This window comes from Syngnathoides biaculeatus, chromosome 19 (genome assembly GCF_019802595.1).
Source record: "Syngnathoides biaculeatus isolate LvHL_M chromosome 19, ASM1980259v1, whole genome shotgun sequence".
Taxonomy (NCBI): domain Eukaryota; kingdom Metazoa; phylum Chordata; class Actinopteri; order Syngnathiformes; family Syngnathidae; genus Syngnathoides; species Syngnathoides biaculeatus.
In genome coordinates, this window is record NC_084658.1 from 1,313,623 (window position 1) to 1,341,207 (window position 27,585).

A 27,585-nucleotide genomic window follows, 5' to 3' on the forward strand; every position below is an offset into this window, starting at 1 on the left:
TTTAAGCCATATTAAGACAATGTGCTGATCAGTTCTGCACTAACAACAGACTCCCCAACAGACACAGACGAGGAGGACGAGGGACCCGATGAAATGACTGGCTCTTAATTGTTCGATTTCCTCACACTTTTACAAGTCTTGTGTATGTAGTGTACTCAGGAGCACCCATGCCGGGCAACGTAAATATCATGGATGATATTGAAATTAATCTTGTTATGTGTGTCTATGTTATTGAATGTATTCATTCTTTATTCTTCTCTTGATTTTCCTTTCTCACATACTTTCTTACTTTCATCAGGGGTGCCCAGACACTGGTGACCAGTAGGGGGAAGCTCCTTCTACTCCCACACCCGTACCCCACCCCACCCCCATGTGACCACACGCGCCTGCCTGCCTCCCCTCCCGACCCACCTCCGCATCAGTGCAAACAGCGGGCTGTGCCACCACTAATAGCGGCCCACAGGGATCGACACATTGTGCACCCCTGACTTACGTACTTTATTAAATTATTATGACATGGATCTTTTGTTATATTCTGAGAGAAGGACTCTATTATGTCTTCGGATGCGAATGTCTGAAGTGTTCGGGTGGATGGCTGTCAACTGAGCTTATTTACTACTACTGATGCTATTGGACAAGTAAACAAGTACATGGATGCCACACTCTCTTCTGGCTTTCGTCTTCTGGACATGTCCAGGACATTTGCCGACTTCAAACATTTGCCTATTTGGAACATTCGTTTGACTTTGGTGACTATATGTCGTTTGGCTACTTTGCTCGCTACTCAACTGTTTTTGTACTTCTATTTTGTGTTACTTTGTTATTGTTTTGTGTGGTATTGTATTGTGTGTGATTAAATTGTCCTAACCGCAATACAAATGCTTTGTTATATTTTGCTGGTTTGACCAAGGGGATTCTAAATTCACATGTAACATTTGCTATAAACTGTGAGACAACCCCCCAACCCTTTTTTTTTCCACTTTGGAACCCACAAAGCTCTTGTCCTTTGCACACGTGCAATCCATTTTTAAAGACGAATTGGATCTTTTGTAAAAGTGTGAAGAGTGAATATATCCTCCCGAGTTTTTTAGCAAAATCCAGCAACACAAGGAGCTGGCATTTTGGCTAACGGAGAAAAAACAGGTAATTTCTTGCCGGTACAAGAGGTAAAGACACTCAACTTCGCTGCTGTAGCTGTTGCAAAATACATCTCTTCCGGCTTCTTCTTCAACCCACAACCCTTAAGAGACTTTTCGTGATGGAAGATGAAAAAAATCGATATACGGCAACATTCTGACGTGCTGTGAACAAACGGATGAGTCAATTCTGCCTTATTTTTTGGGGTTGACAACATACTAAATTTCATGTGTTAGGTGTCAGTAACACTTTAAGTGTGATTGTGAGTGCGAATGGTTGTATGTCTCTATGTGCCCTGCGGTTGGCTGGCAACCAGTTCAGTGTACTCCACCTCCTCACTGAAGTTAGCTGGACAGGCTCCAGCACTCCCGTGACCCTTGTGAGGATAAGTGACTCGGAAAATGGATGAATACATGGATATACTGGTCAAATCCATGCATCCATTTTCTCAACCACTTATCCTCACAAGGGTCACGGGAGTGCTGGAGCCTATCCCAGCTGTGAACGGGCAGCCAATCGCAGGGCACATAGAGACGAACAGCCGCACTCACAATTTAGAGTGTCCAATTAATGTTACATGTTTTTTGGGAAGTGGGAGGAAACCGGAGTGCCTGGAGAAAAACGCACGCAGGCACGGGGAGAACATGCAAACTCCACACAGGAAAGTCCAGAATCGAACCCAGGACCTCAGAAATGTGAGGCCAACGCTTTCCAGCAGACCCAGCATGCCACGATAATGGTCACATTCCTCTGAGAAAGTAATTGAGAATAGTTACACTGTTATGGTGGCACGGTACCGCAGCTGGAAAGTGTTGGCCTCACAGTTCTGATGACTGCGGTTCAAATCCCGGGCCCGCCTGTGTGGAGTTTGTATGTTCAACCTGTGTCCCCGTACTGCGTGGGTTTTCTTTGGGCACTCCAGTTTCCTAAAAACATACATTAATTGGAGACACTAAATTGGCCCTAAGTGTGATTGTAAGTGCGATTGTTGTATGTCTCCACGTGCACTGCAATCAGCTGGTAACCAGTTCAGGGTGTACCCTGCCTTCTGCCCAATGACAGCTGGGATAGGCTCCAGCACCCCCGCGACCGTCGCTAGGATAAGCGGCTCAGAAAATGGATGGATGTATAATGTTGAAAAGCAATTCCTCATACTTTTATTTCGCTGTTTGTGAAATTCACAATCTGTGCGTCTCCTGTGGGCATAGAGCCCCGCCTCCCTGTCCCCAAAAATTGGTTCACGCTCCGGGCAACGGGTATTAAAAACCGGTTAGTAAGTGTTGCGTGTGTTTTGTGGGTGGTTGCAAATGTTTTTGTGCCAGTTGGTTTGCATTTGCTGGCATCCAAGTCAAGCGTGGATATGCAGTCTCCCAGCTTTTCTCTCTCTCTCTCTCTCTCTCTCTCTCTCTCTCTCTCTTTCTCTCTCTCTCCCTCCCTCTCCCCTCTCTCTTGCCCCCCCCCCCCAATCCTTTTCTTTAGGTTGTTGAGCTCAAACTGCTGCAGGAATTCAGGAAACTTGCGTCAGCCAGCGGCCTGCAGCTGAGACTCGGCGCGGGGAGGAGTTGGAGGGAGCGAAAACACGATCATGACGACACAAGTCGCGTGGAAATCAACCACGTGTAGACATATTGTACGCTCCTCTACCTCACTCATTTCCAATAAGGGCCGGTGCGTATCGACTTTTTGTGAAGCTTCAGCCAACTTTCACAAGAGGAGAGGAGGGTGGTATTGTGTATGTACTTAACCACTGGATTGTCCAAAGTGCAAGGTTCTCTGCAAGTCCAGATAGGATCCGCGAGCAACTCAAACCAACCACTGCCTTCCGTGTTTTCGAGCCAGCGTTCATGTCTTTTTTTTTCAGCTTTTAATTCCCTTGTTTAACTTTTTCATTGTAATTATTTTAATTTCATTCATTATTATTTTGCACCGAAGATGTCTTGCCTCCTGGGGGTTGTACGACGGTAAGAGCTATTCACTTCATTGTGATTTCATTATATTTGGAGCCTTTTAAACACGGGCTTGATTTTATTTGATTCATGTATCAGATATTTTTTTTCCTGACTGTTACAAAAATAATCCCGAACGCCTCATTTGCTATAAGTGATTCTGAACTGTTGGGTTGTGGAGCCATTTTTAGTGGGTCACGGACAGGTAGTAGAAAAACGTTTAGCATCATTCAGACTGTTAAAACTGGTATGATGGATTAGCTTCGGTTCTGCAGCCTTCGTTTACAAAAAGACAAACTATTTATGTTGCACTTTCCTAAAAGAGTAGATGTGTTTTGATTAAACATTATTATATTTATACTTGCAGTTATGTTCACCCTCTGTTTCTTATTGAGGTTCTTTGAAAGGTAATTTATATATGTTTTCAAAAGCTATTTTTAACTGTAACGAACAATCATTTTAATAATCAATTCATCTGTTGATTATTTTTTGAAAAATCAATGAATTGCATACAATTTTAAAATTTCACTTCATTCCAAAACAAGACATTATTTCAAATTTGTTGTGGAGAAAATTAAACAAAATGGTTGTTGCATAAACATATCGTTCTTAAAGTAATCCGTTATTTAAAAAAAAAAATACAAACCTAAATATTATAACATCCATGGAACAACAGAAGAACAGACAAATGTATGCTACACAATATCTGCTTAAAACCTTTTTTTGTCATCCCCTGTCACTCCCCTTAGTCAACTGCCACAAAATTTCGTGCATGCAACCTCACTACCATCTCTGTAGATCTACGAACAAAACATTCACATTCTGACGTAATTTCTTATGCATTTGATTCCGATCTAAGTAAGAAGCACAATTTCAAAATGTATCTCTTATCATGCTACTCATTTTCTGAATTCAAGGAGTGTTGCCACAGTTGCCGTGAAAATGTAAGTTCGTAGGTTACATGTTCAATGCGGGTGTTATCGACCCCATGAGCGCTGGAGTCTAAAAAGGCCTAAATTTAAAGAGGCCTTTAAATGAACGCAGTGCCCCAATTTCTCATGTGTAATGCACACCCATGTGTAATGTGCACTCCTAAAAGTTGGAAAACTCTTCTACCTATGTATAATACATTTTTAAAATGCAGGATTTTGCTTCTACCCATATGATCAAAGCATGTAGTATTATCTGTATTTTGTCAATTTTCCAAAAAATTAATTTGAAGCACTTTATAATTAACATTCTTTTTAATTACTTGCTCATATTTTGAAATTCACAGCACTACTTTTATGGAATAAATGAGGAAACACACAGTTGTACTCCTATGTTTGATTACCCAGGCAGAATTTAAAAGATGGGTAGAATTCTTTAAACAAAACATAAAGAGCCAGGCAGAGAAAATTTTATATTCTTTTCATGGGATTCAAATGAAAGTGTCAACCAGTTTAGAAAAGCAGAATCATTGTCACGACGAGGCTCGAGGGCGGACAGACGACTCCAGAGACAAGCAGGTAGAGTACAAAAGCCTTTATTCGGTCCGAGGTCTATGATCAGCAAGTCAGTCCGTAAGAGGAGCAGTAGCAGAAGAGGCAGGCTTACTTGGATGGTCCGGGAAAAGGCGAGGGTCGGTACACGGCAGGTCAGGTATACAGGAGAACGTTCAAAGCAGGCAGAAGTGTCAAGGGAGTCAGGCTTATGGGGTGAGTCGGAGAACAGGCGAAGGTCGGTACACACAGGTTGTCGATCAGGGATACGAGAGTGCTGGAACGGGACATGAAGGTCAACGATCTGACGGTGGACTAGTTGTCCCTCGTGTCCTATAAGTACCGGGTGTACTCAGCCAAACCAGGGTGCAGGTGTGTGCCGACTAATTGGCTGACCACACCCAGCCTGGGGAGGATGCCAGGAGCATGACAATCATTAAACAAAGCATAACCATAAAGAAATTACTGATGGTTGTTGTTCAGTCATATTTAAAAAAAACAGTGACAATATTCCACAAATTCTGCCAAATTATGTAAACTTATTACATCATATTGGAATGAAAGTGTAGGCTATACCTTTTTCAACCTCACTAGAATGAACGTGAACCACATTTCATAAAAAAGCTTGTGGTTCTGATTTCCCAACTCTAAAATTTCCTGCCGACCCTAACATTTTGACACCATGTAATAAATATGTCAGGGGTGTGGTTCTCCACGGCCCCGTGCGCATTCGCAGCACGCAGGTCTCGTGTGCCGCTGCTGAAGCACAGAGTTAAGTCAGGTGTTTGATATCGCGTCAGTTTGCTATCAAAACAACAGGAGCTTAAACTACAGAGAAATGAGCGTAATGGGCACATTAAGTAAGCACGAGGATGGACACATTTGAACTGTTCGACGCCATAGGTGGCGTGGTCGTATGCCACTTCCTCATGCGTGCTGCTGCACCCTGATTACGTTGTATACTTAAGCCTTGTTTTTCATGCCATATTGTTGTATGTATATGCATGTGTTCAAAAGCATCAGCTAGCGTAACTGGTTCGTCCAATGTCATAGCGTTACTGAGTCATATCAAGTCAGGTTTTCATGTTTTGCCATGTCTGATTTTTTACATTGTTTCATGTTTTTGGGACCAAGCCTTTTGCCTTGTTTTTTTTTTTAACGTTGCCCTGTTGGACAGCCCTGCCGTATATGACCTCTGCCCGACAATAAATCTTACAAAAATCCACTTTTATTTATCACCTCTGCTTATATTAAGAATGTTTCGCAAAGGGAGATGCCATCATGAATTTTGATCTTGTTATAGATGAGAGAATGTGAATTAAAGAGAACTGACAAGAAAATGGAGGCACCATGTGCCGGAGACAGACTGAAAGACTATTTTGTTATTAAAAACAAAAACAAAAACTTCCTACCGACCCTAGTTCTGAAATGTAGAAAATCGGAACCACAATATTTTTTATAATCCTAACCTGTAGGTGATGGGAGCATATCGGAATGAAAGTGTATACCTTTTTGATGGTGGCATACATTTCTAAAATGTGAAGGTTTTTTCAATGCTGACCTATAGTTAATCTATTGGATTTTGACAATTTTGGGGGGAATATATGCTTTATACATGAGAAATTATCTCAATCAATCTAAATTTGTGTGCATGGGTATGTTAGTAAGTCAAATATTGAATGTTTAAAAAAAATTGTAATTATGCAGCATTCGGCTGCTATGGTGTTAAACCTTGTCAGACTAGATCTGAAGCTACTTAATTGACTCCTGTCTTCATTGTGCATTCTTTCTTTTTGCCTCTTCTTTCTCTTCCATGCTTTGTAATGACTCTCAAGTGGTCATCAGGTGTAAATGTGAGCATTCATGTAAGTGTGAGTATTTTGTTTTTATGCTTGAAAGATGTCTTTGACACTATTTGCCTTGCATACTTCAGTGCATGCTGCGTGTGCTTGTAACCGGGTAATCTGTTTTGAATCACCTTTCCATATAATTACACAAAATCTGGTAATGTTTGATAAGAAAACACCTCCCGATCCAGTGTAAACTGTCTATAAACTTGGTGTTCCTTCTCTGTAATACCTTTCTTCTTTGCTGTATAAATATATAAAATATACACTATTAATGTTTTCTACTGTCCCGCCTCTGTCCTTTTGTACAGTCTTCCTCTTGGAGAGGTGAGTGAGTATGTTTCAGTCAGTTGACGATCCTGAATCATCCTAATGTTTCTGTCTATTATGCATCCTTAGTCTCAATGTTTATTATGTCTTTTTCTTCACATAGTGAGTATATGTCAGCATAGTCTCATAAAAAGGTGATTTTTTTTTAACAGTTAAAGGGGAAGTATACTCATTGAAAATAATGTATCAGATGGGACAAGTCAGTGGTAATGTAACTGTAAAATAAAGATTTTCATCAGATATCATTTAATGTTGTGTTGAGGATATTTATATCGGCATTTTTGAATGTTCCCGGTCACTGACATTTTGGCAAGTCACGTGACCTACAGTACGTGTGCGGATGTGATATGTCATGTGCTCAACCACAGGCTCGGTTACGTTCCTACACAATTATGGCCAGCGCTGATTTCTCTAATTTATCATCATCAGATGAAGAAATAAAAGTATCAGTTGATCAGGAAGACGGAGGAATACGTCCATGCAGATTTGGCTGTGGCTGTCAATATTATTGAATATTCGGATGGCTCTTCAGACAGTAATGACGCGGAGTCTGACTTCTCAGAGGCCGACGCGCGGGACATAAGTGCATAAACAAAACCCCGGAGCTTGCTCGCGGCCGGGCCCTGGAGCTCGGTCGTGGCCTGCCCTCTGCCTTTAGGACTGGAACTGCAAAAGGCTGAGAAATTTTTGTGAATACAGTCATACCTCTACATATGAACGTCTCTATTAATGAAAAATAAAGGTTCCGAAAAGCCTTTCTGGAAATATTTCATCTCTAGTTAGGAAGGAAATTCCGGATATGAAAGGAAAAAAAGGGCGCTGGATTCCATCGAATGTTTGAAACAGGTGCAATAGAGCTGCTCTCCCATTGGCTACTGCCAGACGATCTTCCTTGCATCACATTGGCTCGAAGGGATATCAATCTTGAGCCATAACACACATCCTGTATTTTGGTCTGTGTGGCGCAATAGAGCTACTCTTTCATTGGCTAGCACTTAGCATCTTCCTGGCATCACATCCCTGCATTGGCTGGAAGGGATGTCAATCTTTACCCGTGACGCACATCCTGTATCTTCGTCACCGAATCCATTGTCATACGCTCGGGCACACTCATACTGTACAACTTCTTTGCGGATTTATTCTTCTTTTTTCACCACGGGGCCCAAGAAATTGATGGCCCGTGCCAGTGAGAAGAAGACAAGAATTTTGTTCTCCATCAAAATAAAACAAGAAATCGTCGAGAAATATGGAAAAGGCATGCGTGCATGGTGGCCTCATGCAGCTGCTCTACGGGATTTTGAGAGGATCGAAGTGGAGGTTGAACCTGAAGTTGATTAAATTGTTTCACTGGGAAAGGCTGTGGACATTGACGAGTTGGGTCAGGACCATGAAGATCTTAAGACATTCAGGAGCACCATGAGACGGCAGAGCTAAAGACTGGAGGCGCTGCAACAATGCAATGCAGGAGCAGTTTGCGGCGTAGAGGAGGAGGCAGCCACAATACCGTTAACCAGAATAAAAAAAATGTTGACAAATTCCATGACATTTCCAAATTTATTCAAAAGAATAGAGAAAATGTGTTAACACGTCGGGCAATCGCTCACTTCAATGACGTTTACCTTGCAAATTTTCACAAGATTATTAAAATCCGTCAAAGGCAAACATCTTTGGATTGGTACTTCACGAAACATTGTAAATTAATGTTTTTTTTTAATTCATAGTTTGCGGCATTTGTTAATTTTAGTGGACTTAAGTTGTATATGTGCGTCCTCCTCCTCTGTCCCTCACGTTGCCTTTTTGCTTGTCACACACCCTTCGCATCACTGCTCAATGCCAAAGGCAAATGAACATAATTTTTTATTGTTCTTTACATTATGTACACGTTGAATGCTTATTATTATCAATGAACATATATTTTTTTATTATTCATTTCATTATTTACACTTTAATGCTTATTTTTGCAGTGAGGTGGGGGGGTCTGGTGGGGGGGGGGTATCAGCAGCTGTCATCATATCTTCCAGGAGCTCTCCAGTGACGGTCAAAGTGTTATCAACTCCGCGGCTTCAAATGGCCAGTTGTGCAATGTCTGTAATTAATCAATCAAATCAATAAAAAGCCTTTGATGTCATTATATGCTGTACATACAACAAAATGATGAGTGATTCTCCACAAGGTGCATGCATGAATAAAATAGAAAAAAAAATAGAAGAATATCTTAGCTAAAAACAACAGATCATTACATCAAGGCACAGTTATTGCATAAATAAATAAATGCACATAGTGTATTTTTCAGTCTTGTGCTCCCTGTCCAGGCTTTGGTAGGCTTAAAACCAAGGAAACCAAACAAAAGTGCAGTTGCATAATATTACATGACCCTACTGCAGTCACTGTGATTTGACGGGCGCATTACGCGCCTGCACGCCATCGCACTCGCAAATTTGCACAGTCGAGCACAAAAAATCCCACGTGTAAAATTTGTTATGAGTATAAATACATAGGTATTGAAAGACGTCACTTATTTTGTGTAGTCTTGACCAATGTTCCCTCTGATCTGTGCCACTGATCCAATGCAGTGAACCACAGGCTAATGTCTTTTTTTTTTTTAATCCACCAATCTCCTTCTACTTCCTAGTTTACCTGACACCACCACCCTCCACTCTTAAAGGGGTACACTCATAATTACAAACAAAACACACATCCGCAACTTCATATTTGCGGGCATGACTGGTGGACACACCCATAACTTTATATTTGTGGGCGTGACTGGCCACACCAGTACATTTTTCAAATGTGAGTGACTGGTACTGTTGTGTTCAGTGATTTTGATTTGAAGGAGTTGATGGCTCTCGAGAAAAAACTGTATTTGAATCTGGTTGTCCATGTTTTGTGGGACCTGGACTGCCTGCCAGAGGGCAGCAGATTACACAGGTGATGACCATAACTTGAAAAGTCCTTTACAATATTAGTGGCTCAGGTATGATAATGAGAGTTGACAATGTGCTCTAGAGAGGGCAGAGAGCAGTGAATGATCATCTGGGCACTGTTGATCACTCTTTGCAGAGCTTTCCTGTCTGCTGTTGTAGATCCAGCATACCACACTGATGCAGTATGTGAGGATGCTCTCAAGGGTGGTTCTATAGAAAGCCTGCAGCAGCTTAACTTCCAAGTTGTTCTTCCTGAGCACTCTCAGGAAGTGGAGTCACTGCTGGGCCTTTTTCACCACCGTGGTGGTATTTACAATCCACCTGTCCGTGCTTTCAACAATTGCAACTGAAAATGCAATAAATTGCTTTACTTTGTGATGTAACTAGCTGTCCAAATCCAACAAAAAATCGGAAATCCCATCTTACAGCCATGTTTCATGTCAGCCTCATAATCGCAAAAGCCTGGCGCCTTTCAGGGCGCACAATCTCCCCTGCCTTCATCATACAAGTTTTTGCCAATTCGCCTTCATAAAATGCTGTTGAATCAACTGCAATTTAATTAGCATTGAAGTAGCTAGCCTTCACAATAGCATCACTGATGTCTCTGCTGTAACTACACTGCGTTTTTTTCCCATTTCCCTTCTCCACTGTCCTTGAAAGTTGTCATCTTTGTTGGCATGAAGACTCAAATAGTGGCGACAAAGGTTATATTCTTGCAGCACTGCAACATGCTGTGAACCACCGTGAATAAAAAGGAGGATAACCCTTTTTCTTGGAACACGCTGTACCCTGAGTTCACTTTTCTCTTTAAGACAGAGACATACTGGGGCAATGAACAGAACACAAAGTAGCTCATTGGGACTGTGCGCTTCACCTACTTGGTCTGACCCGGTATAAACTGTTTACTTGCTGAACATAATTGTTATTGTCCCATCCAGTGGACGCAATCAGAACAGCAGTTTTTTTATTTAAAAAAAAATCGCAGCTCTTTTTTTTTTTCATGTCCATACTGTCATTTTATTCTTTACAAAATCATCTCGCAGGCTGGATTAAACCAATTTGCGAGCTGCTTGATGTCCCTGGTTTAAGAGGACCTATTTTTTCCTGATAGGTGGTTTCTATTAGGTGATATCTGTCCTGATAGGTTTCTTCTATTTGCTCGCAACATTTTGACGGTTTGGTCTGCCGCTTTAAAACCCTGGAGTTGTTCGTTAGAGTATCCAGGCAATGTGGGGGTGTGTTTTTGTATAGCCCCTCCATTCACTAGTTCACCCGTCTCAGATGCCTGCAACTGCCTAATAGTTCAGAACTCAACCCATGCAACAACTAAACCTGGCCCTTAAAACTGTCCCTGCCTCCAATGCACTCCTCCACAGTCGCTGCACCGATATACCTGGCAATCTCTGTATTCTTTACTTACTTATGAACAACATCCCAAGAAACTTGAACTTCTCCACTTGGGGTAGCATCTCATTCCTGACCCAGAGAAAGGCACTCCACTCTTCTCCTACTTTCCTTACTTCTCAGTTTTGGAAGTGTCCATTTTCATCCCAGCCGCTTCACAGTTGGCTGGGAACCACTCCAGTAAGTGTAGGAGATCACAGCTTGATCAAACAAGCAAAACCACATCATATACAAAAAGCAGAGATGCACTCCTGAGGTCATCAAACTGGACCCCCTGTACTTCTCAGTTATGCCTTGAAATTCTGTTTATAAAAACAATGAACGGAATCGGTGACAAAGGGCAGCCTTGGCTTGAGTCGAATTCTCTCTAGAAATAAGTCAAATTTACTGTTGGACACCCCACCCCATACTCCTAAAGCACGCACCTTTAGAGACATGGTTCAACGCCTCTACAAAACACATGTAGACTGGTTGAGTGAATTCCCATACGCCCTCAAGGATTCTACTGAGGTTGTAGACCTGGTCCACTGTTCTACGGTAAGCATGAAAACCACACTGCTCCTCCTGAATCTGAGATTAAATTTCCTGACATACTCTCCTCTCCAGAATCTCTGAATAGTCCAGGAAGGCTGAGGAGTGGATCCCATTGTAGTTGAAACACACACTCCAGTCCCTCTTTTTTAAAGGGGAGCACCAACTCAATCTGGTAATCCAGAGGCACTGTCCCTGATCTCCACATGATGCTTCAGAGGCATATCAATTTTGGACAACCGCACAATATCTAGAGCCACCGAGGAGCTTTTAAATTACCTCAGTCACCTCAACCCCATATATAGTCGAGCCTGCCTCAGAGAACCCACACTCTGCTCCCTCATAGGAACGTGTGTAATTTGAACTGAGGAGGTCTTTCAATTATTCTCTCCACCACCTTTCAATGTCCTAAGTGGAGGTCAGCAGCACCCCATCCCCACTATACATAGTGTAGATAGTCCACTGCTTCCCCCTCCTGTGACGCTGGATGGTGTACCAGAATTTCCTCAAAGCCCTCTGGAAGTCGTTCTGCATGAACTCATTAAACTCCTCCCATAACCGAGTTATTGCCTCAGCGACCACCAAAGCAAAGCTGCATTTCACTTAGCTAGGCGGTACCAATTAACTACCTCTGGAGTTCCACAGGCTACAAAGGCCGAATAAGACTCTTTCTTCAGGTTGACACCATCTCTCACAATTGGTGTCAACCAATGGTTTTGGGGTTTGCCACCAAGACAGCCACTGATTACCTTAGAGCCATAGCTCCGGTCAGCCATCTCTGTTATGGAGATGTGAAACATGGTCGACTCGGGGTCAATGTCCCCCTCTGACCCCGCGATTGGATTAAGTTCTGCTGGAGGTAGGACTTAAAGCTACTTCTGACAGAATCAAGCTACTTCTGACAGAGGATTCTGCCAGACGTTCACAGACCCTCACAGACCCTGGGCCTGACAGGTCGGAACAGCATCTACCCGCACTATTGGAGTCAACTCACTACTAGGTGTGATCAGTTGACAGCTTCACCCCTCTCTTTTCCCAAGTGTCCAGAACAATGCATCTGACACATCCGCAAAATTGATCATAGAACTGCGACCTAGATTGTCCTGGTGCCAAGTGCACATTTAAAGACCCTTGTGCTTGAATGTGGTATTTAAGGACAATCCGTGGTGAGCACAGAAGTGAAATAATAGAACACCACGTTTTCTGATTGTGGCGTAGGGGTGGGGGCTTTTCCTCCTAATCCTTCGGGAAGTACTGTGGGGGGTTCTTTGGGCTCTCCCTCAGAGATGGGGTGAGAAGCTCGGTCATCCGGGAGGGGATCAGTGTCGAGATGGTGCTCCTCCTCATTGAGAGGGGCCAGATGAGGTGGCTGGGGCATGTGATCCAAATGCGTCCTGGGTGCATCACTGGTGAGATGTTCCGGGCACATCCCACCGGAAAGAGACCCCGGGGACGACCCAGGACACGCTGGATTCTGGGCGTCCCTTATAAAGCTACTGCTCCCACGACCTGACCTGGAAAAGTAGTCGATGGGTGGATGGATGGATGTGATCATACAACTAAATATTATAAATGTTTTGTGATTCAAAGGATTGGTAAATCCTAGAAAGTTTGTACAAAATAGTTTTGAGTTTGTAAAATCAACAAAAGACTGCTATTTTTTTTTCAACACACTCCTTTCAACAAATTGCCCAATTGCACAGCCTCAAGAGTGTTTTTTTTTTTTGGGGGGGGGGAGAATCTACTGCACCTACTGGCAACTTGTTTGACATGTAGCAATAAAAAATATACTGAAAACGTGGATTAATCTGGTAAATCAAATTGGATTGAAATTATTTTGGCATGGATGAGCTTTTCTACTTTTACTACTGCACAGCATCAAATGCCTCTACCGGCTCACAGTTCATGGCATTCATATATCCCGTCTTTCAATATTGCGTCGGCAACTTTTATTTTTATACAATGGTCGGCTCCAATTGGGTATGACCCCATATCGCAATGTGCTGCAGGCTTTAGTAGGAAGCGAGTTTGTTTTCTCTTTAACGTTGCAACAACTGGTCATCCCACTTGGTTTACGTCTATAATATTTGGACCGGTTAGACCAGATAGACTGGAAGAAGTAAATGAAAAGTGTAATCTCGATATATTCTAAAATATGGAGCTGATTGTAATACTTTCAGAGGTTGCTGATGCCATGAATAGAAATGTCTGTGTAAATTTTTGTGATGATTGGTGTCAGTTTTTGGACATTGTGGCACGATTCTTGTGTTCATGCATGAGGCTTGCAAGGGTGTGGCATTCGCCTACCATGTTTGTTTCATTTTAATGATGATGATGATGATGATGATTGATTATTATTATTATTATTTTCCTTTCGCGTTGTCCCGTTAGGATCAGATCGGTGGATCAGCTGGTAAAGCGTTGGGCTCACAGTTCTAAGGTCCCGGGTTCAATCCCAGACCCGCCTGTATGGAGTTTGCATGTTCTCCCCATGCCTGCGTGGGTTTCCTCCGAGCACTCCGGCTTCCTCCCACATTCCAAAAACATGCAACCTTAATTGGACTCTCTGTATTACCCCTACATGTGATTGTGAGTCCGGCTGTTTGTCTCCGTGTACCCTGCGATTGGCTGGCAACCAGTTCAAGGTGTACCCTGCCTCCTGTTCGTTGACAGTTGGGATAGGCTCCAGCCCTCCCACGACCCTTGTGAGGATAAGCGGCTAAGAAAATGGATGGCTGGATGAACCTTTCTGTCTTTTGACTTTTGGTTTTTGCCTTGATTACGTTACTTTCAGTTATCAGTTTTGGTCCAGTTTTCTTTTTCATGCATCACTAATAATTATCATTTATTCTATTTGTATTATTTATAAGTAGCATAAATAAAAAAAATAAAAGGTAAGAATGCAATTAAGCTAAAAGTGTAGAAAAAATGATACTGTGAAATGCACTTAAGTTTATTTTTTAGGGATAATTTTTCCATTTATTTTGAACATCCAATAAAAACAATATAAAAACGTAAACAATAAAGGAGAGCTATTTGCCTCTTCCCGTCATGCTTTGCGGCACTATGGAGGTCCTGAGTACTACAAAGTATGCTGGGAGCATGTAGATAGCGTTTAAAGCCCATGTTTTGTGTCAATTATTTTGTGAGTCATTCTTTTATTTTTTTTTTTTATTATTTGTTATGCTACTCTATTTGCTGCGGTTTGATTATTTTAGTTTTGATATGACACTGTGAGTGTGTACAACATTGTCAGTAATGACCTGCCTACAGAGTAAGTGTGTGGGCTAATGTAAAGCTTCTTTTAGAGATGTGAAATGCAATTGTTCCTCACTGACTCCCGGGTTCCACCGCATACATGCTAACAATACTATGTGTTCAGGTGTATTTTATTGGGTGAGTCACATGACAGCATTTACAGATTTTTGAGTCCAGCGTGCACATAAGGAGAGAATTTAAGACTTCTAAGTGCACCTTATGGTTGTGAAAATACCATACATTATGGAAAAAAAAAAATGGGCAAGGGCTTACCATATTTGAGAAATACTGTCTGAGTAAAACTTGGGTTGAACACATAGATTTACTGCATGTGCCATAATCACATTGGTTCCTAGACTTTTTTGCAGCAATCCCTTTTATGATATGAAATTACATTTATTTTAACAACATATAAACATTCAGTAGCTTTATGGAGATTCACTCCAAATCGTGAACAATTTATTAATCTATCTCTCTCTCTCTCTTTATATATATATATATTTTTTTTTTTAATTACATCAATAGTTTTATTTATTAGAAAATCATAATGTAATAAAATAAAGGTAATATATTAGGAGAACAAAAAGTAATATAAAAACAAAAGTGTACTGGATGTATTAGCGATAAGCTAACTGTTGAGGACAATGTCACGTAAGAGCAGTGATAGAATAGGATTTATTTGTCCTGTCACTGTTTCATTGGAATAAATAGATGAACAAAGATACATTATTTCTGGTAAATAAATCATTTTTTGAGTTAAGTAAAATTTGATAAGATCCCACGGCCCACCTGAAAAGCACTGGCGGCACACTAATGTGGCACAGAACACTGGTTGGGAATCACTGAGTTAGACTATATACTTATGAAGTTATACTCTATCTATTTAGACTAGATCAACAATTTAGTAGCAAATTCATTGTTTTTTTTAAACTCCCTCTGCCTAAAAGTAAGCCATGACTTAATATCAGTTTCAGAAAAGGGGTTGTCAGTGCCAGTCTGGGTTTACGGTCCGTGGCTTCCATCCCCTCACTACCCCCTGATGTGGCAGGGTTTGTGAAGGGTGCGGCAGACGAGTGCAAGCCCAGTGGCGTGCATGTTGTGACGGGCACTTCAGAGGAGATGTCCAATATCCTTGCAGGCCTGGAGAAGGAAGGGATGGTCAAAAAACTCCCCAAATATGAAAACTGGTGAGTTGATTACATTCACGGCTTGTGAGATAAATGTTGAGCATCGGTATTAAATAATATGATTAAAGGTCGAATACAGAGGAAATGTATTTTATTGGTCTATCATGCAAATGTAGCTAAAATTTCATAAAAAATATTTAAAAAATTCTCACAACAAAAATGAAATAATTTAGCGCCAAAATGCACATTTTTTTTGTAATCTGAATGCCTCCGATATCTTTCAAACTGAGGCTCTTTTGACGTTGCTTCCGTGTGACGTCACTCCTGGGCAACCCCAGTACAGAAATGGCTTCCTATAAAGATAATCATACACGTGAGTGGGATCTCGAGAAGATATACAGCAGTGATGAAGAAGTTTTTATGGAATGTGTAAATGCTACTGGCTTCTTGTGCGTGTATAATAGATCACAAGGTTTTCCGAAGCAATGAGTGATTATTGAACTCTGAGGACATGGAACACAGTGAGCGGCGACACGTAGACTGCCGGAGGTAAATAACTACAACATAGATAAGGCACCCAAGCCGTAACACCAAGGAGAGGTGTATCCCCCTCCTTGGCATCGTGACAAACAACCAATAATCTACAGAATGCTCTATGAAAGAGATAGGAACTGAAGGGGAGGAATTTTCTTATTCTTCCCATGTTCGAAAAAACATCCCATGCAGGTGTAATTCAACCATACATGTTCAAGGTGAGAGCTGATGAAGATGACGTGGAACTTTGCACCGAAAACACAGACTGGTAGATGCCTCAAGAAATCTACGTACACCTTGTTGAGGAAATAATCTAATTCAAACACGTGTAAACGTCTGATGCTGCTCGCACACAGCAGTGAGTTGTTTGTTGTTGTTGTGCTAGCGACTGAGTCAGCGTAAAACAAAACTCGAAACCTTCTGTATCATTCTGTGTTTAAAGATCACATGTTTATAGCCCATTCTTCGCATTATTGACATGCATTTAGCCGGTATTTTAAATAATGCACCTAACACTTGAGAGCACACACTGCCGTAGTCGAATTTCAGGAAGACCTCAGCGTCAACAGTACACTAACTTTATACAGTGTCCAAATTTCGTCACCTCCTAAACATCACATGGATATGGATATTAGCCGACATATATATCTCTATCGGTATTGTACTTATATTTAAAATGAGGTAGATACTTGTCAATACTAAACAATTGAATACCTATGTACTTACTTTCTACCTAAGCCAAGTGAACGCTGTACTGGGTTTTCAAAGTAGTCCTCTGTGAAATGCTTGGAACATGTTACTGTCCACTTTAATTTACTATCTGTTCATGTTTCGGCCATTCATGTAAGATGACTACGTCAGTGTTTGACGCAGAACAGCCATATGCAACACACTTCTGCATTATTGTTGCTAGCTTTTTTACTCTCTGGCTAAATGTTGTCTTGCCGTGACATCAAATTCCGGAGGGTGACGGAACTTGCCAAATCTAAGTGACATTTGGAACAAAATCTTGAGACTGACTTTGACGCTAATTTATTTAATTTTAGTTGTGTTGAGAATTTTTAAATACTTTTTTATGAAATTTTACCTAAACTGGTATGACAGACAAATAAAATACATTTCCTCCAGATTAGACCTTTAAGAATGCAACATGTTCTGTTTGTGACAGCTGGCTGGCACGCACAGACCCAAAAGACGTGGCTCGAGTGGAGAGCAAGACAGTAATTGTGACCAAGAGGCAGAGAGACACCATCCCCATCCCTGCTGAAGGCATCAAAAGCCAACTGGGCAACTGGATGAGCGAATCTGACTGGCAGCAAGCAAGACAGGAGCGTTTCCCAGGATGCATGGCAGGCAAGTTGAAAAACACATGTCCCTTTAAGATAATCCTGGAAAGAACAGAGTCTCAAACTTGAGCAGCTAGAACACCAGACACCTTCGGCCAACTGTTCCATCCCGCTTGGACCCGTTTCTTCACTTCCTTACCACACTCACCATTGCTCTGTATTGTTGACCCCAAGTATTTGAAGTCGTCCACCCTCACTATCTATTCTCCCTGGAGCTTCACTCTTCCTCCTCTGCCCCTCTCATTCATGTACTTATATTCTGTTTTACTTCGGCTAATCTTCATTCGTCTCCTTTCCAGTGCGTACCTCCATCTTTCTAATTCTTCCTCTGCCTGCTCCCTGCTTTCACTGCAGATCACAATATCATCTGCGAACATCATGGTCTAAGGGGATTCCAGTCTCACCTCGTCTGTCAGCCTATCCATTTCTATCACAAACAGGAAGGGGCTCAGTGCAGAACCCCGATGCAGTCCCACCTCCACCTTAAATTCTTTTGACACACCTACGGCTTATCTCACCGCTGTTCTGCTGCCCTCATACATGTCCTGTACTATTCTATCATATTTCTCCGCCACACCAGGCTTGCGCATGTAGTACCACAGTTCCTCTCTTGGTACTCTGTCATAGGCGTTCTCTATGTCTACAAAGATACAATGTAGCTCCTTCTGTCCTTCTTTGTACTTTTCCACTTGCATCCTCAAGGCAAATAGTACATTTGTGGTACTCTTTCTAGGCATGAAACCATACTGTTGCTGGCAGATATTTACTTCGGTCGTGAGTCTAGCCTCCACTACTCTTTCCCATGACTTCACTGTGACTCATCAACTTTATTTCTCTATAGTTGCTACAGCTCTGCAAGTCCCATTTGTTCTTAAAAAAATGGAAGCACACTTTTCCTCCATTCTCACCCGCAAATATTCTGTTGAACAGTTGATCATAGCTCCACAGCCACCTCTCCAAATTGCTTCCATACCTCCACTGGTATGTCATCAGGACCAACTGCCTTTCCATTTTTCATCCTTTGTAGTGCCTTTCAAACTTCCCCCTTAGTAATCATTGCCACTTCCTGGTCCTTCACACTTGCCTCTTCTACGCTTACTTCTCTCTCATTTTCTTCATTCATCAACTTCTCAAAGTATTCTTTCCAACTATTCAGCACACAAACCACATGAAACCATACTGTTGCTGGCAGATACTTACTTCTGTCGTGAGTCTAGCCTCCACTACTCTTTCCCATGACTTCATTGTCCACAATTCTGAACATTGGCTTTGTTCTCAAAAATGGGAACTAGCACTCTTTTCCTTCATTCTTCAGGCATATTTTCGCCCGCTAGTATTCTGTTGAATAAGTTGGTCAAAAACTCCACACCCACCTTACCAAATTGCTTCCATACCTCCACTGGTATGTCATCGGGACCAACTGTCTTTCCATTTTTCATTCTGTTCAGTGTCTTTCTAACTTCCCCCTTATTAATCATCGGTACTTCCTGGTCATTCACGCTGGCCTCTTGTACTCTACCTTCTCTTCCAGTTTCTTAATTCATTAACTTCTCAAAGTACTCTTTCCATCTACTTTGCACACTACTGGCACCAGTAAACATATTTCCATCGCTATCCTTAATCAGCTTTACTTGCTGCACATCCTTCCCATCTCCATCCCTCTGTCTGGCCAACCTGTAGAGATCCTTTTCTCCTTCTTCTCGTATCCAACTTGGTGTACATGTCATCATGTGCCTCTTGTTTTGCCTTCACCACCTTTACCTTTGTCCTACAACACATCTCAATGTATTCCTTATGCCTCTCCTCAGTTCTTTCCGTGTCCCACTTCTTCTTTGCTAATATCCTTCCTTGGATGACTTCCTGTATTTTGGGCTTCCACTACCAAATGTCCTTCTCCCCTTTCCTACCAGAAGACACCCAAGTATTCTCTTGCCTGCCTCTCTGAATACCTTGGCAGGAGTATTCCAGTCTTCTGGGAGCTCTTCCTGAGCATGTAGAGCATGTTTCTCCGCTTTCCAAAAGCCCCGACACAACATTCTTCCTTTCTCAATTTCCACCACCTGATTCTCTGCTCTACCTTTCTCTTCTTAATCTTCCTACCTGCTACCAGAGTCATCCTACACACCACCATCCTATGCTGTCAAGCCACAGTCTCCCGCACCACAACCTTACAGTTGAAAACTTCCTTTAGATTACATCGTCTGCACAAAATATAATCCACCTGCGTGCTACTCCCTCTGCTCTTGTAGGTCACTCTATGTTCCTCTCTCTTCTGGAAATTAGTGTTCACCACTGCCAATTTCATCCTTTTTGCGAAGTCCACCACCATCTGCCCCTCAAAGATCCTTGCTGTATGCCATACTTACCCATCACGTCTTCATCGCCCCTGTTTCCTTTGTCGAAATGTCCATTGAAATCTGCACCAATCACAACTCTCTCTCTGTCTGGGATGCTCAGGACTATTTCGTCTACATCCTTCCCGAATTTCTTTGAACTCGAGGTCACATCCTACCTGTGGGGCAGAGGTGCTCAATGCGTCTATCGCGAGGCAGTCTTGGTTGATCGTGGGACGTCGTGCCAAAAAAAAAACCCATCAGCCAATGTTCCCTCTAAACTACACGCGTGCGCAATTGTGCACCGCTGATGCAGTCTCTTCTGAGATATTCTGTGTTGCGAGCAAAAAAAAATGCAGTGCAAATTGGAATGTGATTCAATGAGTGAGGGATTACTGGTTGTTACATCCAATGGCACTATTCACATACATACTGTAAAAAATGAAAAGAAGAGGCCACTGGTTTCTTTAGGCAGCACATGGAACTCTCTGTCTCTCACACCCTTTTTCTTGCCTTACCTTACATATGCCCCAACCCCCCCACCCCCGCTCTTAAAGATGTACACACTCTTTTTTCCTGCTTTACCCCTTGCTTACACTCCTAATTACAAATGTTACAGGACTTACACACCCCATCAATGTGTTTTATAATGACAGCGTCCACCACTGCTGCTTTAGGTCACAACACGTAGAGGAAAGACGAGCTTGACATGCTGCTTATGTTTAGTTTAGATATTAAGGGAGAAAGTTAAAAGAGAAATGCTGTTGTTTTAATATGCATTGACTGTCGGAGTATGTGAATAATCGGAGAAAAATTGGTTAAACTAAACGAGATTTTCTCTTTTCCGAGTGGGAAAGGTCTGGTCAAAAGCCAACGTAGAAAGGGCAGGATGAGATGGTGTGTAATTTTAAAATTCCACCTTGGCACAGCCTGATCCAGGATAAAAGCACAGACAATACAGTGCAAAAAAAGCTAATTCTGTATTTTAAATATCGGAGGCAATATAATTAACCTTAAATGGTTTGAGACCATCATCATCATCAAAAGTAGATCTTGAGGTAATAAAGTCTGGGCACCCCTGCTGTGGGGCATAGCCACTAATTACATTATACAGTGAAGAAAAGAAAAAGAAAGTATTTGAACACCCTGCTACATTGCAAGTTCTCCCACTTAGAAATAAGTATTTGAACACCTGTCTATCAGCTAGAATTTTGACCCTCAAAGACCTGTTAGTCCACCTTTAAAAGTCTACCTCTACTCCATTTATTATGATGAATCAGATGCACCTGTGTGAGGTCTTTAGCTGCATAAAGACACCTGTCCACCCCATACAATCAGTAAGACTCAAACTTGTAAGATGGCCAAGACCAAAGTGCTGTCCTAAGACACCAGAGACAAAATTGTACAACTCCCCACACAGCTGGAAAAGGCTACAGAGAAATTGTCAAGCAGCTTGGTGAAAAAAGGTCCACTGTTGGAGCAGTCATTAGAAAATGGAAGAAGATCAACATGACGGTCAATCTCAATTGGAGTGGAACGCCATGGAAGATACCTCGTGGGGTCTCAATGATCCTTAGAAAAGTGTGGAATCAGCCCAGGACTACACTAGAGGACTTGGTCAACGACCTGAAAAGACCTGGGACCACCATTTCCAAAGTGACTCTTGGTAATACACTAAGACGTCATGGATTGAAATCATGCATGGCACAGAAGGTTCCACTGCTTAAACCAGCACATGTCAAGGCCCGTCTTAAGTATACCAATGAACATTTGGATGATACAGAGGAGTCATGGGAAAAGGTTTTGTGGTCAGATGAGACCAAGATGGTCATAATTCCACTAACCGTGTTTGGAGGAAGACGAATGATGAGTTCCACCCCAAGAACACCATCCCTACTGTCAAACTTGAGGGTGGTAGCATCATTATTGGGGGTCTTTTATTTGCACATGGGACAGGACGACTGCACTGTATAATGGAGAGGATGACCGCATATTTTCGGGAACAACCTAGTGGCTGGGTCTTTCAACGTGAAAATGACCTGAAGCACACAGCCAGGAAAATCAAGGAGTGGCTCCGTAAGAAGCATATCAAGTTCTGGCGTGGCCTAGCTGGCCTCCAGACTTAAACCCAATAGAAAATCATTGGAGGGAGCTTAAACTCTATGTTTCTCAGCGACATCCCATAAACCTGTCTGATCTAGAGAACATCTGTGTGTAGGAGTGGGCCAAAATCATCCTGCAGTGTGTACAGACCTGGTGGACAACCTTTTACAGGAAACGTTTGACCTCTGTAATTGCAAACAAAGGCTACTGTACCAAATATTAACATTGGTTTTCTCAGGTGTTCAAATATTTATTTGCGGCTGTATCACACAAATAAATCATTAAAAAAATCATACATTGTGATTTCTGGAGTTTTCTTTTTAGATTTATCTCTCTCACAGCGGACATGCACCTACGATGAAAATTTCAGACCCCTCAATGATTTCTAAGTGGGAGAACTTGCAATATAGCAGGGTGTTTGTCAGGTTCACCAATCAGACATTCATTAAACAGGACAAAAAAGGAAGCAAAGACACCAGTTCAAGTCTCGCGAGGAGAGAGGAGAGGAACTGTCTCGTACAATTCACCACTGCACTCTCTGATTATCCTCTCCTCAGCACCTCTATTTATTTAGTTTTAAGACGCCCCTTATTTACATGGATGTTACAAAAAGGAGACGACAAGAAAAACAGTTTGAAACAATGTGTACATGTTTGTTCATTTGCGCCTGCATGTGTGGAAGATTGCTGAATACATGTGTGGTCATCATTTCTTTAACAGGCAGCAGTTCTAACAGGTCTGATGATTAGATGTTTTTGTTCTTGCTATCTCCTGCTAGGAGGCTGCCACGTTATCTAGAGCATAGCAAAGCATTTCATTATTGGAAGCAGATGCATGATAATTATGATCACAATTATTCCTACATTTCCCCCCTGTTTATCCTACATTTGCTACCACGTTTTCTAGAGCAGAGCAAAGCATTCTTCATTGCAGGCAGAGACAGTAACTGAATTGGAGCAGAGCAAAGCATTTCTTCAATGCAGGCAGAAACAGTAACTGAATTGGATCAGAACAAGGCATTTCTTCATTGCAGGCAGAGCAGTAACTGAGTTGGAGCAGAGCAAAGCATTTCTTCATTGCAGTCAGAAGCAGTTACTTAATACCATTTACAATTATTTCTACATTATCCTCCTGTTTAGCCTACATTTGTTCAAATGCTTAAATCATCTACTAGATCACCCTTTCGGCTTACACTCGGAGGAAAATATAGCAGTAAGTACTTGTAATCTTCTGTATCAGAGAACAGGTCTGGAAGAGAAATCATAACGTCATCATCGTGGTCAACAATATCACTGCCATTACTCTGTTGTACCAATAGTGGATATATTTCTGCCAATTTGGAATTTGTTGGGGCAATAGCAGTGGTTATAAGTTGGTTAAGTGATGCCTTTATGCAGGGAATACAACAACATCCACACAATGCAAGAATAGCTGCAAACAGAGATAGAAACTCCGATAGAGAACACCAAATTTTTAAATCCTTAAATCATCTACTAGATCACCCTTTCGGCTTACACTCGGAGGAAAATATAGCACTAAGTACTTGTAATCTTCTGGATCAGAGAACAGGTCTGGAAGAGAAGTCATAACGTCATCATCTTGGTCAACAATATCACTGTCATTATTCTGTGGTGCCAATAGTGGATATATTTCTGCCATTTTTGAATTTGTCGGGGCAATAGCAGTGGTTATAAGTTGTTTAAGTGATGCCTTTATGCATGGAATACAACAACATCCACACAATGCAAGAAGAGCTGCAAACTGCGATAGAAACTACGACAGAGAACACCAAATTTTTAGATTTGTCAAACTTTTTTTTTTTTTCCCCACCACTCAGACCTGGCTGATGTGTTTACACCAGAGTGCTCCTTCATCTTGTGGTTCAGGGTACGGAGGCCTTGAATGGCCCTTGTGCGTGACCTATCAGGTGCTGTAATATTTGGAACAAACAACACTGGTCACCGAACATTGAGCAGTCACCACCCTTCTCGGCCAGGAGCACGTCGACCGTTATGCGGTTCTGGAACGTCATGAGTGAGGTTGCAGCTGGTTGTTCCCTTATGGCAATAAAGCCTGCTTCCGTATAATTACCTAGTTTCTCTACATTGTAATGTATGCAGTTGACTCTGTCAACGTTTTTATTCAGAGTTATCCGTAATAAGATGGATTCCCATCCTGCAGCAATCTCGTTAACCAATTTATACTCATCTGGTATGGAGTTGGGATGCCATTTGCATCAATGTATGTCAGATCTCCATCTTTTCAAGAGGACCTTCGCCTTCGGGAGAACCCAAGGGGACGTCCAAAGATGGATGCGGCCAATTGTCTATCCTCTGCTTTGGATGGAAACAGTCACAGATAAGAGCAGTGTACACGTTCCTGCTGCATTTATCAGGGTGTCATACAACTTTTGACCAACACACCACCACAACAAATTGCTGCATGGGAGCAGTGGGGCAGTTTGCAGATGGATATCATGACCATGTTTTGTTGAGACTTCCCACCTTAAAACCTGTCCTTGTAAAGCGAACACAGGAGAAATTAGCCAATGCAACATTTGTAGAAAATATCAGTTTATCATTTACTGCCTTAGTTGTTGGATAAACACTTTTCCATTTCTGACAAGTGTTGTTAGGAGTTGTTTTAGTCATTACCTCCAGGGTACATTGTGTTGGGATTTCTTTTGGAATGACACGCATTAGTGGCCCAGGGCAGATAAGATGGAATCCCCAGCAATTAGACTCTGCCAAGGAATTGAATAAGAGCTGAACTGATTCACTGGGAGGCACACATGGAGTCCTCCTCTCATGCCTCGGTGACTCCTGCATAGTTGTTGACCAATGTTAATTCAAACGAGGTTGCGCCTCTTTATCTTATGTGTGGTAGGCATAGTTGACTGAGTATAATTATTGGTTCTGTTGGTTTGTATTTTTGTCAGCTTTACAGGTGTCCAAAAGTAGCATATGAAGAAAAATATCATTACGGCTGTCAATGTTGCAGCCCAACATGCTATCATATTATTTAGCCATTTTGAAGTCATGTCGACCAAGTCACCCCGAAATGAGTCAAGTGTCTTTTAGATCTTCACCAGCCTTCAGGTATTTTCAGATACTATAAATCTGCACCCACCGTATGCTGGTCTTTGCTCACCTTTCCCCTTGGGTGACTCAGCTGAGATGACCTTTTACAGTGTGTAAGGTGTATCCATGTGTTTCTTTCTGCTATTTTGTCCATGTCATTCAGTTCTTGCTCAGTCTATGCCAGTGTTCGGGTAAAACTGCATGTACAGTAGATGTTAATTCATAAACAGACATAGGATGAATAGACAAATGGCACTAACACGGTTATTAAAGCACAGTAACTTGTTACATTGTTTTTTTTTTCTGATGGTGTATTGGAGGGAAGTCAAACTCATTTCTTTTGCGGGCCACGTTATAGTTCGGGTTTCCCTCAAAGGGACATTTCGAGTGAAGGCAGCGTAGGATCGATTCCCGCTCAGTGATGGTGTCGACATCTGCACTGCAACTGGCTGGCGACCAGTTCGGCATGTAGTCTGCCGCTGCCCGAAGTTAGCTAACGTATGGGACAAATTAAAAAGTTGCATTTTGGGAGCATTAGTTGTGACATTTTTGATGGGGAGATGGCTGCTCTCTTCCTCATCTGCGGCCACAATGATTAAATCTTTCGCATAAAGCTCCATAAATTTCTCCTTTCTCCGTCTGCGTGTAGTGCTTGGTTAACGTATTGTTACAGGCTGCCAGTCGGTTTGTCAACCCAATGTTTTTCAATCCATTGTTTTATAGGATTATTTCAATTCACATGAAGAGCATTTTTTTAATTGCCCTGATACACACTCCCTGGAGTGTGATCTTCAGGAATGCCACTGTTTGCTTCAAAACATGCATTTATTCCAATTCTATATTATATTATATTATATTATTATATGTATAGGTTAACTATATATATTTTGTGTGTGTATGTTGAGCTGGCCAGCAAAGTCATATTGTGTTATCCACAAATCTAGATATTTTGTTTTAGTAGGACATTTGCTCTCTACAAACTTCTAGTCCTTACACATCATTTTTTTTTTCAGATGTTGTGTTTCAACTATTTTGCTATTTATCAACAATTTTGCTGTTTGTTTTTCCCCTGTTGGAGTCAGTGGTTCACCTAGGGTGACTATACTGACTTCCCCCTGAAAAGGGTGACAATTACATTCCGTTTGAGGTAATTCTCAAGCTTCTACCACAAGTGGCGGAGAATTCTTACCTCTGCATCCTCAAACAGTTGTCACTCAATTTCCTGTTCAAATGAGGTAGCGAACCTCCACTCACTTTTACACATGCACACGTTTCACAGAGCTCACGTACAGGACACACCTTGCCCTTTTCTCAGTTTTATAGACTAATTAGTCTACTCGATCGTAACGAGTATTCTCGAGGTTTGGTTCTGCCGCAGTCACTCAGACACACATTCACTCATTCCTCATGAGTGTGGGAGTTTCCTACTCATCAGAGATGTCTTCACTTCCTTCGGCTTCTCGTCAACCCTCAGCCTCCAGGCGCAAAGTCGAGGCCCAGTCCCGGAAAGGTTCTCAAGTGCCGTGGCCACGGTCCTCAGGTATCTTGAGATGCGGCTCGAAGGACCAAGTAAATGTCAGGTTCACCAATCAGACATTCATTAAACAGGACAAAAAAGGAAGCAAAGACACCAGTTCAAGTCTCACGAGGAGAGAGGAGAGGAACTGTTTTGTACAATTCACCACTGCACTCTCTGATTATCCTCTCCTCAGCACCTCTATTTATTTAGTTTTAAGACGCCCCTTATTTACACGGATGTTACAAAAAGGAGACCGCAAGCAAAACAGTTGCAAACAAAGTGTACTTGTTTGTTCATTTGTGTATTCATGTGTGTGGAAGATTGCTGAGTGCATGTGTGGTCATCATTTCTTTAACAGGCAGCTGTTCTAACAGTTCTGATGATTAGATTTCTTGTTCTTGCTATCTACTGCTAGGCGGCTGCCACGTTATCTCGACCAGAGCAAAGCATTTCTTTATTGGAAGCAAATATATGATAATTATGATCACAATTATTCCTACAGCATCTTTACAAAGCAGACGGTTTCTGTCTAAATAGACAAGGAGTTAAGTTATTGGCTGCCAACATTTTTTACTCTGTATGTCTGTCATTCATTTCCCCAAAAAGAGAAAAATCAAGGACAAAAACATGCAGTTGTTCCCAATTGGAGGAACAAGAGACAAGGCGAGACACGGTGCCAACAGAC

General features: G+C 41.9%; 1 protein-coding gene and 1 long non-coding RNA gene across 5 annotated transcripts in view; both read left to right on the forward strand.

Moving 5' to 3' along the window:
* The window catches only part of LOC133492927 (uncharacterized), a 28,953-nt gene extending 28,121 nt beyond the window's left edge, over positions 1-832 (forward strand). For both annotated transcript variants that reach the window (XR_009792803.1, XR_009792802.1), the window contains exon 3: positions 299-832. This is a non-coding gene — a long non-coding RNA (uncharacterized LOC133492927). The remainder of the gene's footprint in view (positions 1-298) is intronic.
* A 1,438-nt stretch (positions 833-2,270) lies between these two features.
* The window catches only part of pck2 (phosphoenolpyruvate carboxykinase 2 (mitochondrial)), a 73,458-nt gene continuing 48,143 nt past the window's right edge, over positions 2,271-27,585 (forward strand). The window contains exons 1-4 of one of the 3 annotated variants that reach the window (XM_061805758.1): positions 2,271-2,406; positions 2,617-3,098; positions 15,827-16,045; positions 17,688-17,872. In XM_061805758.1, the coding sequence (XP_061661742.1) occupies positions 3,070-3,098; positions 15,827-16,045; positions 17,688-17,872 (433 nt within the window). In that variant the 5' untranslated portion in view covers positions 2,271-2,406; positions 2,617-3,069. Of the gene's footprint in view, positions 2,407-2,612; positions 3,099-6,399; positions 6,430-15,826; positions 16,046-17,687; positions 17,873-27,585 lie in introns of those variants that run through there. The other 2 variants (XM_061805761.1, XM_061805760.1) reach the window with 2 other exon arrangements.